Below are 20054 nucleotides of genomic sequence, written 5' to 3'. Positions count from 1 at the left end.
GTGTGCAAAAGACAACAAACTGTGTAAATACAAAACGAGAGAAATAATAATAATAAATAAATAAGCAATAACTATTGAGAACATGAGATGAAGAAGAGTCCTTGAAAGTGAGTCCATAGGCTGTGGGAACATTTCATTGATGAGGCGAGTGAAGCTGAGTGAAGTTATCCCTTCTGGTTCAGGACACTAATGGTTGAGGGGTAATAACTGTTCCTGAACCTGGTGGTGTGAGTCCTGAGGCTCCTGTACCACCTTCCTGATGGCAGCATTGAGAAGAGAGCATGGCGCCTGAGGGTCCCTGATGATGGGAGCTGCTTTCCTGTGACAATGTTTTGTGTCGATGCGTTCAGTGGTGGGGCTATAGTCACTACTTTTTGTAGGACTTTTTCATTCAAGGGCTTTGGTGTTTCCATATCAGACTGTGATGCAGCCAGTCAATATACTATCCACCACACATCTATAGAAGTTTGTCAAAGTTTCAGATGACATTGCTAATGATTGTAAGAGGACCGACTGGGCAACAATCAGCCAATTACATTTGCCCTGGTTTTGTGTGAACAGGACATGTGAGAAATTTTTCACATTGTCAGGAAAATTGCAGTGTTGTCACTGCATTTGACTAGAGGTGTGGCATTCTGGAGTGAGTGTTTACTACATTTAGTCTAGTCCCTTAAACTTTGCCATAAACAAAGTTCTCAGATATTTCTTGATGTCACATAAGGGAGCCACAAGAAAGTGATCCAGGGGCCATAGGGTTTCAAGCTATAGTGGTGGGCACTTCTGCTTTTGCTTATAATCTACAGTACCTCATGAAAGTCAGAGATTCAAACTGCCATGTATTTATCCTATTTAGTGTGAGTACAATGCCAACCTTCCTATGGACCATCCACTCCGAGGTCACTCCTGTCATGGGCAGAAGCATCTACAACTGAAAGATTGACCAAGATGAGTGCATCAGTTTTAACCTTTCATTGGGTTGCTCTAGAAAGCCACCTGGAAGGCAGAGGTTGTTAGGTTCTTGATTAATCAAGGCGTAAAAGGTTATGGGGAGAAGGCAGAAGAATGGGGCTGATAGGGAATGGCAGAGTAGACTCGATCGGCTAAATGCCCTTCTGCTCCTATGTCTTTATGTAACAGGAACTAGATTTATAGACTAAAAAAAAGAATAATATTAATGAACTGAACTTGGGGCTGGTAACACCAATAATAGTATCAGATACTTTCCAGATATCAGTTATTCATCCTGTTGGATCTTCTCAGATGTTTATTCATTTCAGTAAGCATTTGCCTTCCCTTCCGCTTGTAAATTATTAGAAACTAGGCTTCATGAAGCAAGTGAAATATGTACCTATTCTGAGTTTAAAGCTGATTTCCAGCATTACAGGTGTTCTGTGTACGGATCTGCAACATGGCATCTGTAGCCACCATTTGATAACATTGGCTCAGTCAAGGCAAAAATGTGAGAGTCTGAATTCCATTCAGGTTCAGGGTAAAATCTGCACTTTGTTTCTCTATCCAACATGCTTCCTGACCTGCTGTGTATTTTCAGCACACTCTGTTTTTACTTCAGGCTTCCAACATCTGTGGCAGTTTTGATTTCAGTTGAAGAACATCATTTGGGTTGATCATTTCTGAGCCAGAGATTCAAATTCACAGTGCACTCTGATGCTTGGTTTGCACTTGAAGTCAATAATGCAGTACTTAAAAAATCATGATATATTTGAAGTTCCAGCCTCTATATGAATGAGATACTAAACAGATCATTGCTTGCTTTTCAGTTGTGTGTAAAGGACCTTGTAGCACTAAGGAAAAGCTGTAGTGTTATAACTAATATGTATGCCTCAACTAACATTACTAAACTATGCAGTGATAAACACAAGAGATTCTGAAGATGCTGGAAATCCAGAGCATCACACACAAAATGCTGGAAGACTCCGCAGGTTAGGCAGCATCTATGGAAATGAATAAATAGTGAGCATTTCAGACCGAGACCCTTCTTCAGAGCTGAGAAGGAAGAGGGAAGATGCCAGAATAAAAAACTGGGGGGAGGGAAACAAGGTTAGCTGGAAGGTGATAGGTGAAGCCAGGTGGGTTGGGAAGGTAAAGGGCTGTAGAGGAAGGACTCTGATAGGAGAGGAGGCTGGACCATCAGAGAAAGGAAAGGAGGAGGAGACCCAGGGGGAGGTGAAGGGGGAAGAGGCCAGAGTGGGGAATAGAAGGAGAAGAGAGGGAGAGGGAATTTTTTTAAACCGGAGGGAAAAATCGATATTCAGGCCATCAGGTTAGAGGCTACACAGACAGAATATAAGATGTTGTTTCTCAACCCTGAGGGTGGCCTCATCTTGGCACAAGAGACCATGAACTGAAATGTTGAAACTATGCAGTCGGCCATTTATCACCTTGCTTTTTGTGGAACTTTGATTAGCTCAATTGGGCAGTCATCCTACATTACAAATGTTCCACAGCTCAAAAGTACTGTTGCCCATCAAGTATCTGGGAAGCCCTAGGGTTACAAAAGGTTCTTTATAAATCCAAATTCCTTCCTCCTAATAACCACAGGAAAAATACCTCCATTGCTGCCCCTCTCTGTATTGTTAGTTAAACCAAATTTATTTTATTTTATTATTTATTTATAGACACAGTGTGGAACAGGCCCATCCAACACTTCAAGCTGTGCCTCCCAGAAACCCGCGATTTAACCCTGGCCTAATCACAGGACAATTTATAATGACCAATTAACCTACAAACCGGTACATCTGTGGACTGTGCCAGAGCACTCGGAGAAAACCCTCACGGTCACAGGGAGAATGTACAAACTCCTTACAGGCAACAGCAGGAAGATAAGACACAGTGACAAATATCTTCCAAAGTTGTTATAAAAACACCATTTTATTGATATCAATACCACCAGAAAGCTGAGGAACATTAGTGCAACTTGTTCTATATATGCATGAAACCTGTTTTTTTTCCAACCATTGTGAAACAAAGTATAAATAACATACAAAAGCAGAGAAAATGCACGTTAACCACATGATTAATGTGCTTTTTCACTGCCCAAGGTGATCCAAAAGGGTTTTCACTTTTTGATATATAAAGATGATAAATAAGTTAAATACACTTTAAGATTTTATTTACCTAGAGGCTGTACACATGAGGTAGAAAAATAATTTTACTTTCCCTTGGAACACCAACAGATAAATTAATAAAGCAATGGGGTCTGCTCTTATTCCTTAATGGTCCTTTTAGATGGCATCAATTGATCCTATCAAATAAGTCACAGTGCATCATGTCATAGGCTTCACAAGGAGATAGATCTTTATCTCTATAAACGTGTTACTTTTCATGACTCCTTAATGATGAACCTCCAAGTGTTAATAACCCTAACTTTCACTGCCTTCTTTTCTTGGAGTGTTTTATAATATGCAATCTCTCACAACAGCATGTTTAGCCAAACTAATATTAATGATCCACTGTGACCTACGCTATTTCTATTTCTGTTAATTTTAATAGCAATAAATCAACTGTTTTTAAGCACTAAGGGACAACTTTCCTTTCTGGACTACTTTTAGCATATATGTTAACATGTGCGCTTATGATAAATTCCAATATGCGTCACTGTAACATTGTCTTGAGTTGAGGACAGTACATAACAGGATGGTGTTATTTTTATAGTGATTGTACTGAACTGATTCAAAAATATATTTTAAATAGGTTGAATGTTGCATTAAAATATTAGACAGAATTTCTTATTCATCAAGGCAAAATATTACACAGAATTAAATAAAACCCTAAAGCACTGCTAATCATAAATGAAATTTAATCGGCTTTGCTTAGCAAAGTGTGGAATTTCCTTTATACAGAAAGAAAATTTAAACTCAAATATCACTTGAGAAGCTTTGTGTTTTTCTGTAATACAAGGGGAGACAAAATTTGGTAATACCATCAGCCCTGTGTACTGCCGCCATGCCTTATGCAAATGCTTTAAAATTGCAATTCAATGAAAAAGTCGACAAGATAAATATAACAATCCCTTATTTCTTTTCACCACCAAAGCCTCCTCATAGGGACTAAACTCAAAGGTGTATGATGGTCACAAACTTCTCTGTACTTCGAGTGTGTCTCAGGCAATGAATAGAGAATATATACCATTTGTCTAAATATCCATCTATGTACAACTTAGGGAAATTTGAAAAGTTAATGGAAATTATTGTGAATAAATATGAATACTTAATGTCCGATTGCTGAGACAAATACTATAGAATCTCATAAAATTATTTAGAAAAGTGTAAGAAATGGTAAAAAATATAAAATAGTTTGGAAAAAGAATTTGGAAATGGGAATAGAATAGAATTTAAATTTGCTATTGCCAGCAAAGGCGATAAGGCCTGTGAATGTCCTCCCACTGTAATCTTCAGGAGACTTTGAGGAAAACATACTTATAGTTCAGGCCTTTGGTTTCCTCTTCTGGATCAGACTGTTGTCTAAAATTACTGTCATATAGTAACTGAAGATTTGTCAATTGTCTTTTATTCCCATTTCTATTATGATCACCTATAAAGTGGAGTTATGCTTAATTAAACACTTTAATATTACACTGATCAAGTAGATGAACACACTTAAGATTCAGGAAGCCATTTGGCCCATCTTCTTTCTTCTATCCAGAATAAGAAACTTGGACTCACTTTCTGAATCAACCTCAACCTTTTAATTGCACCACCATGGCTAGTGATTATTTCATTAGTCATAGCAATCTTCCAGCTTTCTCCCCTAAATGACCCTACACCATGTTTAACCTATTATCCTAGGCTCTACTAAGTTATAAAGTGCTATTATATCCCAATAAATGCATTACCATAATTACCATTTGGATCTAGGTTTCTTTATGCAGAGTTGAATCTCATAATTACTGTTAATTGAATCATGTTCTTCATTCGTCTACAGTGAACTCTAACAGTATCAAAGGGAGACAGATGCCTAGACAAGGTCTCCCCAGATTTCTAAATGCTGCTAGCTCATTTTCAGCTAAGTAGGTTGACTTAATTGACATCATATGAGCCTTCTGTTTTTATAAACTTGTGGAACAAATTACAATCTTGTGGATTGTGCCATCATAATCTCACCTTTCTTCCCCTAAATCATCAATGTATAATATCGGCCCATCATCAGCTCCTTTCATTATATTCTACCATTCAGTTTTATATATATATCAGTTGATCTGTATCTTAACACCAACTATAGCCTTCGGTTCTATAACCTTTATTACCCCAGCCAAACAAAATACTACCAATCGCATTGATAAAACTTTCAAGCTTTTTGGGACAACCAAGCTTCATTTTGAATGAAGAATAAAATGCAAGCAATGGATTTTTAATTACTTTTCAAAGGTTTATATCACTGATGAATCTAAATCAATAATGTCTTGAGAGGCACAGAAAAACATACAAAAACTGTGATCTCTCTGTCTGGGCTGACAGAAGAAACATTCAATTGAAAATCTGTGGAAAGGGAAACAGAGTAAAATTTCATGTTAAAAACTCCAACGGAACTGATAGTTCTGACAACTCTGCTTAACTCTGATTTACTCTAGACAGATGCTGCCTGACCTGCAGTGTGTTCTGATATTACTTCAGATTTGCAGCATCTGCATTTTTCATTTTCCACCCACAGCAACCATTACTTCCACAATGCCCTGACTTGATCAACCACCACTGGCAGGAGGTACTGAAGCCTGAAGTCCCGCACCATGAGGCTCAAGTACAGATAATTAACTTCAACTGTTCAGTTCTTGAACCATCCTGCACAACCCAGTAGTTTAGTATAGCAACACTATGACTGCTTTGCACTATAGAGGACTTATTTTTTTGTTTTAATTGGTTTTTCTTGTAAAAATTGTGTATTAATGTTTATTTATATTTTTCTTGTGAATGTTGTGTATCGGATGCTACGCACCTGTGATGCTGCTGCAAATCAGTTTTTCTTTGCATTGGTGGTTACATGTACTTGTGTGCATGTCAAAAAAATTGGCTTCTGTTAGGCTCAGCTTCCAGTCTCCAAATGTGATTATACACAACAGTTAACTATTGTAAAAGACGTTAATGTACCAAAGAGTGCTTGTCACATGAACTGAGAATGAAATAGTAACATTAAGAATATAACTGATCTTTGTCATTAGATTGAGGCACAATGTACATTTAGTACATTTCTGCTACATGCCAGATATATATTTAAGTAAAATTATAACTTGATGCAGAATTTTTCAGTTGCCATTAGTATTCAGGTCCAAAGTTATTTCCTAAGCTAGTGCTGTTAGTAGAAATGCACCTATTCCAGTTTAGATTAAAAAATAAACTTTCTTACAGTAGTCAAAACTTGTAAAATGATCATCAATATTTACATTATAGACATGCACCAATTACCATATTTAAATAATATACTTTAATTGTCAGAAATGCTATGATCTTACTCAGCTATCATTCGCTTTATTAACCTATATAATATCAATTAATTAGTGAATAAGGAAAGATTCACAAATTATCACAACTTCTCTTGCATATGACTAAATCAATATTTATAAATTGAGTTTAGATTTATTGTCATTGTGTGAGGTTTTCTCAGTTATCTCAATTTCCACATTTGCAAGCAGAAGATCTGGCTTGATACATATGAATTGCCAAAAGTTACACTGTTTCTTTGAAAATAAAAGACATCATGCTGCCTTAACTTCTCAAAATGAAAGTGGGAATTGGCAATGTTTGTCCAAGCAAATTCATCTTTGAAATAAAGGAATGAATTCCACATGTTTAAAAATGGGAGAACAGTCAATTCAGTCAGAAAAGTCTCACCCCCAAGTATAGCATCTTATGGGAATATAAGGTAATTAGAGAAAAGAATTGAGGAATGAAGTTAGAAAGTGATAAGGAGGGTTCAGTGATTGATGCAGCAATAAGTATACTGCATTCATCGGTCATCCCTGTGTGTGATACAATAGCTTAAAACACCATTTTATAGACACAAATTAATTCATTCTTACACCACAGCCAGAACTACAAACTTTAGATAAAGATGCTTAAAGGAAAGATTTCCTTTTTTCAACTGGGTATTTTTTAGCATGTTATATTTTTAATTATTAATTTTTTTGAAGTTTTGAGAAATTAAGTTAGTACAATTACTTCATTTTCGTGAATTAGTGGCAACTGCCCCAGAATCTGTAGCTTCCAAGAACATTGCCAATTGTGTATATGTTTCATTCGCGGAATTCTCGAAGAGGCAGAAAAGGGGAAGGAACGCAGGAACAAACCTCAAAAAAGGTTAATGTTGTCCTGGGGGCATGTTGGTTCAAAACCTGTGCAAAGGTTAAACAAGAAGCCTCCATCAATCTGACTGAAAGATGAAGGCTGCTTTGAACAATGATGGTTACAGGAAGTTACACATTCCCTCTCATACCTGCACCGCAGGATGTTTTGTTTGCACACTTTATAGAACTGGCCTCAAGATCACAAGTAGTTCCATCTGCTCCCCAGCACTGCACCCACACTTTCAAAGAGAACATATTTAATTAGTGAAATAACCATTGTGGACCATTATTTATTTACCAGTCACTCTTTAACTTAAATGAAGGAGATGTTTGTAGCTTCCTTCAATCAGATCTGCCCTACAAGTCCACCTGAAAACGTGACATCTACCCTTCACTCCTCTAAAGTTTGGATAGATGTTAGTTCAGCTGAAATCTTCTGAATACAGATTCTTTAAACTGAAGGCATGTACACTTTCAATATGTTCAGTAAGGCTTAACTCTACAGTATAATCTTATTTTTCCAAGGGCTTTCTGACTTCGTCTCAGAAGAGCATGCACAAACCGCTGCTAAACTTGCAACTTCAAAGTCTTGTTCTTTCCTTCACCTGTGTTTTTCTTGTTGTCTTATCTTCTTACTATTAGTGTTTGCAAGTATAGATCTCCTCTCTTTGAGAACACTGCTGGCACTCCACATAGCAGCACCACTGCACCTGACAGTGGCAGGGTCGGTGCACCAGGAGACTCTGGGTGTTGTAACCCTGCCCACAGCACATACTTTCACAGTTTGTCTCCTTTGAGCACACCCTGCCTGCGGTCCCAGGAGAGTATTTACTTGGCCGACAGAAACTCGGGGAGTCCTCGATGTAAACGAGATCTGTAGTCCTTGGGATGTGGTTCTTCAAGGTGTAGCTGTGCTTTTTGGGGCTGATGAGCTCAGTCTCACCTGTGGCATCATTGGTAACACTATGGACTCTAACGGCTGTTTCATACTTGTGTTTGAGAAGCTTGCCTGTTTCATGAAAAGATGAGAGCTGCTTCCAGCAGGTTCGAACTGCACAGGATCCAGATACGCCATGGCATTTACATGTGGTCTTCAAACCACTTTTTACAGCCTGGAAAAGAAAATTTCAGGTGAGAAGACAAATATATTGCTCAACTATGCATGGTGACCTATTATATTAGAGCTTAGCTACCCAAAGGACTACTTTATTGTACGCTATGTTGCACATGATGCACAGAAGGCCATTAACTTTTATTGGCCCATCATCAAAAGTGTATTAAAGTGCTTTTCAAAATATAATATTAAAACATTCATCACCTTCATCACCCACCAATACAAAATCATAGATATATCATTACCTATGCTTTTTGTACACTCTTTTCCAATACAGAATACTTCATAATCATCCAGAATAACTCCATCAACTCTTCACTCAGATTGATAATTGATCCAGATCCTCTGCCCTCTGGCTGGGTGACCACCTGACTGATAGGCTGATTTGCTGTATGTATTGGTAAAGGGTGAAATGATGCACATCCAATGCAACATTGTAGGTTTCCTGGGATCAGGGTACATTGAATTCTGCCAGGGCAATAAAATGGAATTTTTTTATTGAATTTCCTCTGGGGTCGTGAAAAAATTGCATTAAGTTCTTCTGCTTTAATCTATTATTAAATTATTCATTTGCTGCAGATCAAATTAGTAGTTCATAATTAGGTGTTTGAAGATGTAAGCTCAATGGATTAATGAGCTTTTCTAATTGTATTCTTCATAATGTCTGTATGACAGAACATTCAAGGAACTCCCAGTGCAGAGTTACAGAGTAAAGCACAAAAACTCAGCTCACTACATTTACATTCATCTACACTAATTCCATATTTCTTCTCACATCCCCATCAACTTTGCCCTGCCCAATTCTCCTGCTACCCATCTATACTGAGGTAATTTACAATTATCTTCAAAAAAAAATCCCTCAGTTCACTAAATTAAAGTAGACAATGTAGCCCCTAGCAACCTTGGGGATATGGGAGAAAACAGGAGCACTTGGGGAAACACATACCTTTCAGTGTGAACTACAATGACAGCATCCAAGATCAAGATTGTCTGTGAAGCTCTAAGGCAGTGAGGCTCATTCCAGTGCTGCCTAATTCCATAACAAAATGATTATTAATCTTGAGCAACACATACAGAATGGTGGAAGAACTCAGCAGATCAGGCTGCTTCTGTGGAGGGAAATAAACAGTCAACTTTCAGATCAAGAACATTCATCAGGACTGGAAAGGAAGGGGGTGGGGCTAGAGTAAGAAGGAGGGAGTACAAGCTGGCAGAGATTCTGCTTCTGCCCCTTTTCTTTCCAGTCCTGATGAAGGGTCTCAGCCCAAAACGTTGACTGTTTATTCCTCTCCATAGAAGCTGCCTGGCCTGCTGAGTTCCTCCAGCATTTTATGTGTGTTGCTGATAATTAGTCATATTATGTTATGACACTTTTAAAGTTCACATATTGTGGAAGTACTTCACCTTTGTGCATTAATGCAAATCTGTTAACAAATTTTGGTCATGTAGTGGTTAGCAAAATGCAATTACAGTGCCTCTGACTGTGTGTGGTTTCCTCCGGGTGCTCCAGTTTCCTCCCACATTCCAAACACATTCAGTGAGGTTCAGTGAGTTGCGAGCATGATGTGTTGGTGCCAGAAGTTTTGCTACACTTTTGGGCTGCCAGGAACAATCCTCACTTGTGTGATTTTGACCCAAACAATACATTTTACTGTAAGTTTTGATGTACATGTGACAAATAAAGTTAATCTTTAATTTTCAAGCTGGTGGCCAATCTGATCTCTCTCCACTTTAAAAGAAAGACATTCCATAAAGGTGCAAATATGCAGCAGACCTGCTGTCACCTGTTCAACATGACAGAGAAATAAGCTCATTGACTTCACCTTGCTTTTCTAAATTATATTGATCACTATTCTTTCATTGTTCTGGAGTTAACTTGGCTTGAATTGAGGTGGAAACAGAAATCAGGAAATTCACAGTTCATCAAATGCTGCATTCTGGATGGAAGTTACTGCTTGCCATCCAATGGTCAAATGATACTCTCAATCTATTCCACATAAGCAAAGTAAAGGCAGAACAATGAAACGTGAACATTGCTGTAATCTCACTAGATGATGTATAGGGCTGAAACCTCACACATGTGATTTCTTAACATTGTAAAAGAACTTCCTTTTCCAATGATGAACCAAAATACATAAATTTAGATTCTACATAGATTTCAATTTCAGACACCCTGCCATCAGATTTCTGGACAGTGAAGTAAGGTTGAGAGCCACCGTCAGTCAGAATGACCATAGATGTTGCGTCCTAGCTTTCTAGATAGGCAAGCCTGGGCAGTACGACATGGATAGCAAGCTGTTGCTCATGTAGCAAGCTCCCCCTCTCCACGCAACTGATGAACCCAAGGGAATGGCAAAGACTGATACAGTTTGGTACCAGCAATGTCGCAGGAGTTGCCAGTCAGCATTGAACTCAATGTAAGACTGCCTTAGGGACTTCAGCTTCGGATTTTTGCCTCAGGGTTTACACCCAAAGCCTTCCCCATGAATAGGTATAGCTGCAAAGCAGTGGAGGTTTGAGATCAGAATTTTCCTTCTCCTAGATACACTGCCATACACGGCTGACAAGCCCCATCAGTAAGAAGCGACTGGTTTTAAGGCGCCAGTAACCCTATTTGCCCCTTTTCCTGTCAATAAAAAATGGTTCCATCGCGCTTAGTAGCCAAACCCCACGTGTGAAGGCCCGAAGCTGGACTTGGTTGTCAGAGGCTATTTGAGGTGCATGCAATTGGGAGCATTTAATAAGTAATGGGATTTTGTCCTCATTGCCACCCCAGTTATAACAACCTTAAGGAACAGACAATGAACACTGCAACACTATTTTTGCTTTCTTTTTGCACTACTTATATATACACATACACGCGCTGTATTTTGTATTGTAAATTATGGTATTTTATGCATTGCAATGTACTGCTGTCACAAAACAACAACTTCTACAATATTTGTCAGTGATATTAAACCTGAATCTGATTCTAAACCCATTTGGGAACCACCCAGGTGATACCGTCAGCTTGAACTTTCTCAATTGCTTGCCTTGCATTTGAATCCAGTGTACAATTTCTCGCATTTCTTTCTGTACAGTTTATCAGCAAACTTTACTGTAGTTAAATCAGTACAGCATTAAACTTGTCATAATCTGAAGTTACTTGTATTAAATATGGAATTATACATACATTCATCCTTTCATGATTAGTTTGGAGAATGGAGAGGGCGCACTGGGACAAATTCAAGAAACATTCTGAACATGGTTTAAAAGAATTGCTAGAAATCCAAATAAAGCAAAGCACAGGGGTTAAATGTAAGAGAGGCCTGTGCTTAATCTAATCATAAAGTCCATTGTGATCACACTAGAGACAGGAATAGAAAATCTTCCATCCAATAGTAATTCTATTCAATATGACAAATGCCCTAAGTGAAATTAGCAGTGTAATTTCTAAACTTAGATGAGCCTAATAATTATGCATTTCCTATATTACCATACATGTGTTTAATTTATTCATCATAATTTTAGTTACTACATTAGCACAGCATTGAATGAAATGTGATGAAAAAATATTTCAAAAATCTAAATTGTAATTTAAGCAAAATTTTAAAAGGCTTACTTTTTCAGGTAAGGGCAGTCTTAACAGGTATAACTTTGATGAGTCAATGAGCAATACTTGTTCCAATTACTGGGAAATCTGATGAGCTTCAAATACTTAAGTGATCATCTCTGGTTTCCTAAAAGCATTGCAATGCTTTGCATAAACATGCTTTGTCCTGACTAATTCCTTATTTGCAGTTCTTTGCATTCGGTCAGTAAATACACTTCAGGCAATGTTTCTTATCAGGCTGGCAGCTAACTGCTAACCTTTGCCTCCTGTTAGATTAGTGCTTTGGTACCTGGAAGCTGCAATTTAATACAAAAAGGAAAAAACAACACTTCTGATGACTTTAGCACAGAATCTTCTGATATTTTCCTTTCAGAGTTTCCTGTGGTAGGTATTTGAATGTAGCATCATTTAACCTAAAGAAAATTTTTCTGCTGTTTGTTGTGCTTCTTTTAATTACTTTCCATTGAAAAAGAAGATAAATGTGTAAACAGTGAGATTGATTGTAATCTCCTGTCAGTGAGGAAACAACAGTTTTCTTGCATTGACATCAACATCAAACACAATTAATTCAACATATAGTAAGTAGCAAGCAAGAATCTTAGGAATTCTATATGATTTGCTAACAATTTTCTAAGTATTTAAAAGTTTTTTTTTGTTTCCAAATAGCTAGTGCTTTAACAAGTGGTGGCTCATTCTTGCGATGTCTGACCTGGGTGGATGCAGCAGTCTGTGTGCAGAGAGCCCAATCAAGCTTACAAAACTATAACTTTCTCAGAGAGCAGCAATTCCTCAAATCTCAAAAATAAACTGCAATGACCAGAAACCATGCTCAAGTTTTTCCTTGTTTTCTCCTTTGAGTTCACGCTGCTCATTGAGATCTTATGAATGCAAACACCTAAATTGGAGATGCCAGAAACCCAGTTCAGGAATTCACTCACATATTGGGTCCTGAACTAACTGTCTGCCTTCTCAATAAGATCTCCAAGCACACAAAGTTATGATCCAGTAAATATATAAAATCTGCCCTACCATTACAGACTTAAGGAGAGAAAAAGAAAATGTCCAAGGACACAATTCAGGTGACACACTGGTAGAGCCCCATCCTCACATCACCTGGGATGCTGTCTGAGCGGAGTTTGCATGTTCTCCCCATAACCATCACGGGTTTCCTCTCCAAAGATGTGTGGCTTGGTAGGTTAATGGACCCTTAGTAAGTTACCCCTAATGAGTAGGTGGATGGTAGAATCTGGGAACAATTAATGGTATGCAGGGAGAATAGAATGGGATTAGCATAGGATTGATATAAATGGGTGTTTGTTCATTTGTTCAGGGTCCTGTCATCAGTGGGTCCAGAGCTTGAGGCCTCATGTTCAGTGATTGTCACATCCAGGGTTCAATGACAAAGATCGGGGCCAAGGGATGATTGGGAAGACCAGGGGTCAAGGCACATTGTTCAAAGCTAAATCTGGAAATATCTATGAGTCCACTGAGGTGGTGGCAGTCCAGTGTCTGAAGGCCAGAGTCCATGTCCACTGGAGACTGATGGCCTGTCCTAGGGTTAAAAGTGTGTGTGCATGCCTGGGAGGAAGGAACAGTGTTTGTTTTTCTCAATGTTGTTTTGTTGGTTGTGTTGTATTGTTCAGCTGAACATTGTGCCCATCTTAGGTTGGCACCGGAATATGTGGTGAAACTTGCGGGCTGCCCCCAGCACACTCTTGTGTGGGCTGGTGGTTAATAAAAGCGGCAAATTTCACTATATGTTTCCATGCACACATGAGTTACAGGTGCGTTTAAGGAAACGGGTTTTTAAACTCCCTATACCGACTACCTTGCTAGCGAACATGCAGTCTCTGGCGAATACAATTGATGATCTCAGAGCCAGGGTGCTGAATCAGAGGGATATTAGGACCGTGTGTGGCCTTTGTTTCATGGAATCCTGGTTAACCCCTTCCATACCGGATGCAGTGATTCAGATCAACGGGTTTACTATACACTGTCAGGATAAATCTCTAGAGTCTCTCAAAAGCAGAGGTGGAGGAGTATACCTCATGATCAACTCTTCTTGGTGCACAAATATATCAGTGCTGTCCCAATTCTGCTCACCAGACCCAAGATATTTTAGCAGTAAAGTGCCATCCTTTTTAACTACCACGGGAATTCTCTGGGGTTATTTTGGTAGCAGTTTACACTCCACCTCAGGCCAATGTCAATCAGGCTTTGGATCTTCTGAGCAATGGGATCAACATGCACGAAACAGCACACCCTAATGCCTTCACCATCGTTTTAGGAGAATTTAACCAGGCAAGTCTGAAAAAATCTCTAAGCAATTACCATCAACAGATCACTTGCAATACCAGAGGAAACAACACACTATTGGACCATTGCTACACCACCATCAAGAATGCCTACCGTGCTATTCCACGCCCTCACTTTGGGAAGTCTAATTACCTGGCTGTACTTCTACTCCCTGAGTACAGGCAGAGACTGAAAACTGCAGTTCCAGCAGTGAGGACCAAGAAGGTATGGACAAGGGAAGCACAGGAGCACCTACAGGACTCCTCTGAATCGGTGGACTGGACTGTATTCAGGGATTCATCTTCGGACCTGGATGACTATGCTTCAGTTGTTACTAACTTCATTAAAACCTGTGTGGATGAGTGTGGAAGAATTACTGTACATTCCCAAACCAAAAGCGATAGATGAACCGGGGGTATGTCATCTGCTGGAGGCTAGATCTGCGGCATTCAGGTCTGGTGACCCAGGCCTGCACCAGAAAACCAGGTATGATTTGCGGATAGCTATTTCTAGGGCGAAGAGACAATTTCGAATGAGTTTGGAGGTGACATCGGATGTACTACAACTCTGGCAGGGTTTGCAAGACATTACTTCCTACAAAGCAAAACCCAATAGCATGAATGGCAGCGATGCTTCACTACCAGATGAACTCAACGCCTTCTATGCCCGCTTTGAATGGGAGAACACAACTACAGCTGTGAAGATCCCTGCTGCACCTGATACCCTGTGATCTCTGTCTCAGAGGCTGATGTTAGACTGTCTTTAAAAAGAGTGAACCTTCGCAGGGTGGAAGGTCCCAATGGTAAGACTCTGAAAACCTGTGCCAAACAACTAGCGGGAGCATTAGAGGACATTTTCAACCTCTCACTGCTATAGGCAGAAGTTCCCACTTGCTTCAAAAAGGCAACAATTATACCAGTGCCTAAGAAGAATAATGTGGGCTGCCTTAATGACTATCACCCGGTAGCACTCACATCGACAGTGATGAAATGCTTTGAGAGGTTGGTCATGACTAGACTGAACTCCTGCCTCTGCAAGGACCTGGACCTATCACCACAATAGGTCAATGACAGATGCAATCTCAATGGCTCTCCACGTGGCTTTAGACCACCTGGACAACACAAACACCTACATCAAGATGCTGTTCATCAGCATTTAAATCCATCATTCCTACAATGCTGATTGAGAAGTTACAGAACCTGGGCCTCTGTACCTCCCTCTGTAATTGGATCCTTGACTTCCTAACCAGAAGATCACGGTCTGTGCGGATTAGTGATAACATATCATCCTCGTTGACAATCAACAGTGGTGCACCTCAGGGGTGTGTGCTTAGCCCACTGCTCTACTCTTAATATACACATGACTGTGTGGCTAGGCATAGCTCAAATACCATCTATAAAATTGTTGATGATACAACCATTATTGGTAGAGTCTCGGGTGGTGACGAGAGAGCGTACAGGAGTGAGATACGTCAACTGGTGGAGTGGTTTCGCAGCAACAACCTGGCACTCAACGTCAGTGAGATGAAAGAGCTGATTGTGGACTTCAGGAAGGGTAAGACGAAGGAACATATACCAATTTTCATGGAAGGATCAAAAGTAGAGAGAGTGAGCAGTTTCAGGGTGTCAAGATCTCTGAGGACCTAACCTGGTCCCAACATATCAATGTAATTATGAAGAAGACAGGACAGCAGCTATACTTCATTAGGAGTTTGAAGAGATTTGGCATGTCAACAAATATACTCAAAAATTTCTATAGATGTACCCAGGATATCTTCAAGAACCGGAGTCTCAGAACGGCAGTGTTCATTATTAAGGACCTCCAGCACCCAGGACATGCCCTTTTCTCTCTGTTACCATCAGGAAGGAGGTACAGAAGCCTGAAGGCACACACACAGCGATTCAGAAAGAGCTTCTTCCCCTCTGCTATCCGATTCCTAAATGGACATTAAACCTTCAGACAACACCACACTTTTTTTTTAATTTCCAATATTTCTGTTTTGCATGATTTTTAATCTATTCAATATACAAATACTGTTATTTATTTATTTATCTATTTATCTATTTATTTATCTGCTAGATTGTGTATTTCATTAAACTGCTCCTGCTAAGTTAACAAATTTCACATCACATGCCAGTGATAATAAACCTGATTCTCATTCTGAAATAAATTCGAACCTTGAATCATTGCACACAGTCAGCTGAAGAGCTTGTTTCATGCTATGTATGTCTTTGGCGCCATGACTCTATAACACTGGCCAGTCAAAATTCAGTTTCTGCGATTGTGTGCATGAATCATCACATGAGCAGAAAGAAAATGGATTCAGACAAGAGCGGGTGAAGAGGGAGGTTTTTGTACGGCACACAGAAACTATTAAATGCATGGTTCAAACTGCTTAGAAAAATGGTTTTACTAAGCAAGGAGACTGCGAAGTTAGGGAGAATCTGGTAGCTTGATAAAAAGAACTGACTCAAAGACACTAGAGTTACAAACGAACAAATTCTAGTGCCTTGCACAGGGTGTGTGTGCATGCGTGCATGCGGTTTATATGGAAGACCTGCATCAGCAGTAATGACCTGCCTAACCGAGTCCTAAGCCACAACATCTGGCACTGTGAAGACCATTACAGGTAGATAGACAGATGCCATGTTAATCTTTGTTGCACAAGGGTGGGGGCACGGGCAGGTTGAAATGAAAAAGTAAGAATGCTTTGGTGAGAGTGGACAACTCTTACAAATCAGCCCTGGCCTTATCGTGACAAACTGCTAAACACAGCCTACTTCCAATGTTGCATCCTTTCCACCTCAGGGACTCTTTTTTGTTACCCTCCACTCCCACATTCCCCTCACCAAACCCACGATCTCCCAGTTTTTCTTTGTAGAATTAGAAAATTGTGCAAGATCTGATCTTTAGCAACCGATATGTTGGAGTTCATGAATAACAATGGCAGGCCCTTGACCCACCCCACACCACTGATTCAAATGCTTGTCACAGTGCCAAATGCTTTCTGGGCCATAACAAAGAAAAGAAAATAATATTGTAACATTGAGTGAGATATTTTAATGCTATATTTTACAGTATCCTTAAGGAACATATGATAAAACTGAATATGGAAAACGGTCCAACATGGTATTTGTTTACAATATTTGTTTACCATAGATTTTCACAGATGTTATGACTATAGAGAGATAGAATGTTGGTGAAACTTTACAATCCATGATATTCCACACCTATCTTTAAGGTCATTTAAGAAGTTGATAAATTTACCTTTGAAGCCAACGTTACAGACAGGGGTTAGAGCTTTATAAAATGTATCAACACACAAGGACGAACTCCAATTTCCCTGACCAAAAAGTGATAGACTTCTGCTCAGACCCCTGTAAGAATCTGCCCATCTCAATACAAAAAACAATTGTGAATCTAACCAATCGAAAAGGTTCAGTCCTCACCTTGATGCCCACATTGGTGTTGTGCATATCAACTCTGGCTCTCAGGTCTTTGCTGGCTTTCCTCTGTCCCAAAAAGTGCTTGATGAACTTAATGCTGTATTTGAGGTTGTCCCCACAGCCACCCCATTGCCACGCCTCTTTGTTCTCCAGGTCAGGTGACTCATCGCAGGTACAGCGCTCCATGCGGCCTGAACTACAAGCTTTGGCCAGCGAGTGGGTGAGTCCAGCTGAAGAAATCGCAAACAGAAAGGCGGTCTCCTTAAACCCTACAGGAGAAGGAACAAAATGACTTGCATAAAGTTGTCTAAAACATGAGTGGAGGAGGTGACATACGGTTGTGATTATGTGTCAGCTAATTTATTTAAACAGGAACTGCCACAAATTCCTGATTTTTAAGCAGAATATTAATGTACATTTAAGTTAAACTGCTTGTCAGTGAAATCCTGAAAACAGCCATTATGCCAAAAAACTATCAAACCACATTCACTCCAAACTCATCACACCAGATTCCGTTGTAGAGCCTTCAATGTGAAACATTAATTATTTCTCTTTCCACAGATGCTGCCTGAACTGCTGGGTCTTTCCCCAGTATTTCCTGTTTTTATTTCAGAATTCCAGCATCTCTTAGCAGTTCTTATCATCTATTCTTTCTCCCCCAGTTTCTTTCAAACTAACCACTCAAGCACAGCAAGCCTCTAAGCCAGTGATTCCCAACAGTTAATGGTAAGAGTCCATGGCATGAAAATGGTTGACAAACCCTGCCCTATGTTTTTCCAATTCTGTCCCTGATCACCTCTGTCCTTCCAATGGCAGCATTGCCTTCAACCACGCACATTCTGAGATCCAGAACTACAATTCCAAAGACCTTCAACAGAGATACCAAGCTTGCAACTACATCACTACTCCTGAGCTGGCTCAAAGCATCTTCAGAAAATGCCTGCACACTGGCATGTCCAAGCTCTCATCTAATTCAGCCAATAGGTGTCAGTCACCACAGCTGATTTGCTGTCCATAGGTTGGATGATAATGACTAGGTCAGTTGGCTGAATGCTACACTCCACTTTCCAGTTGTCTGATAGTTAATATTGCATACAGTTAAAGCACAGAAACAGTCATTTTAGTTGATGGTCAATTCTTGATTTACATCACACACAGACTCTTCCCACTTTATTTAATTAAACCTTCTCATTTAAAACTTCTGTTTTTCCCTTCTATATATCCAGCTTACCTTATTGTATTGATGCTTTTTGCTTTAACTATGCCTTCGAATTCCATAAGATCATACGAGATAGGAGCACAATTAGGCCATTTGGCCCATCGACTCTGCTCTGCATTTCATCATAGCTGATCCATTTCCCACTCAGCCCCAATCCCCTGCCTTCTTTCCATATCCCTTCAAGCCCTAATTAATCAAGAATCTAGCAGCCTCTGTCTTAAATATACCCAGTGACCTGGCCTCCACAGCCACCTGTGGCAACAAATTCCACAAATTCACCATCCTCTGGCTAAAGAAATCGCTCCTCATCTCCATTCTAAAAGCATGCCCCTCTATTCTGAGGCTGTGCCCTCTGGTCCTAAACTCTCCCATCATAGGAGACACCCTCTCCACACCCACTCTATCAAGGGTTTTCACCATTCGATAGGTCTATGTTCTAACTATTGGAGAACAAACCTGTTAAAAAGGTTTCTTCTGAACTCATTATTGGTCTAATCAGACAACATTTTATAGTTATCACTAACAGTATGGGAACTTACACAAGTGAAAACATTGTCTCCCTGAAAGCCAGTCAGGACCCCTTTTATTTTGTTCTCAAAGAGAAAAGTCCCAAACTGTTTAATTTTTAAACCTACCACTTGAACTTTACAATTACGTTATCCGGTTTTCTATTAGAAGCCATTAATAAAATTGTTATCTATGGCTGCATTCCAGGTGTCCATTATTTAACATATTAATCTTCCATTTGGTCTTAAGCTCAGCTTCGAAAAAAGGACAATTAGATTCATTTAATTTTCCAAGGTTGGAACTCCCAGTAGAAAGTCATCAGTTATAAAGGATTAAAGGGCATTTTTAAAACAAACATATATTAGGGATATAAGTTTGCAGCTACGTTAATATTCTTGTGAGCTGGATTTTTGCCTTCTAGTGCTCAGTTGTTCAAAGGATCCCGTTGAGTAAAATCACCTCATAATGATTCCAACTTCTTGTCTGTACTGAGGTATACAGTCCCAGCAAGAGAAGGAACTGCTGGTGCAACACCTGATTAGAAAAAGGGGCAAAATCAGAAAGAGCTTCTGCTCCTATTTGCTACC

General features: G+C 39.5%; 1 protein-coding gene across 1 annotated transcript in view; it reads right to left on the bottom strand.

Annotated features, from left to right (window-relative positions):
• Positions 1–2915: 2915 nt before the first annotated feature.
• Positions 2916–20054, bottom strand: part of LOC132384553 (protein Wnt-9b-like) — a 32924-nt gene continuing 15785 nt past the window's right edge. The window contains exons 3-4 of the mRNA XM_059955721.1: positions 17745–18010; positions 2916–8406 (exon numbers count right to left, since the gene is read on the bottom strand). Of these exons, the coding sequence (XP_059811704.1) occupies positions 7933–8406; positions 17745–18010 (740 nt within the window). The 3' untranslated portion in view covers positions 2916–7932. The remainder of the gene's footprint in view (positions 8407–17744; positions 18011–20054) is intronic.

The sequence above is a fragment of the Hypanus sabinus genome, chromosome X1 (assembly GCF_030144855.1).
Source record: "Hypanus sabinus isolate sHypSab1 chromosome X1, sHypSab1.hap1, whole genome shotgun sequence".
Lineage (NCBI taxonomy): Eukaryota > Metazoa > Chordata > Chondrichthyes > Myliobatiformes > Dasyatidae > Hypanus > Hypanus sabinus.
Note: the sequence above shows the minus strand (reverse complement) of the source record. Positions and strands in the feature narration are given on the sequence as shown.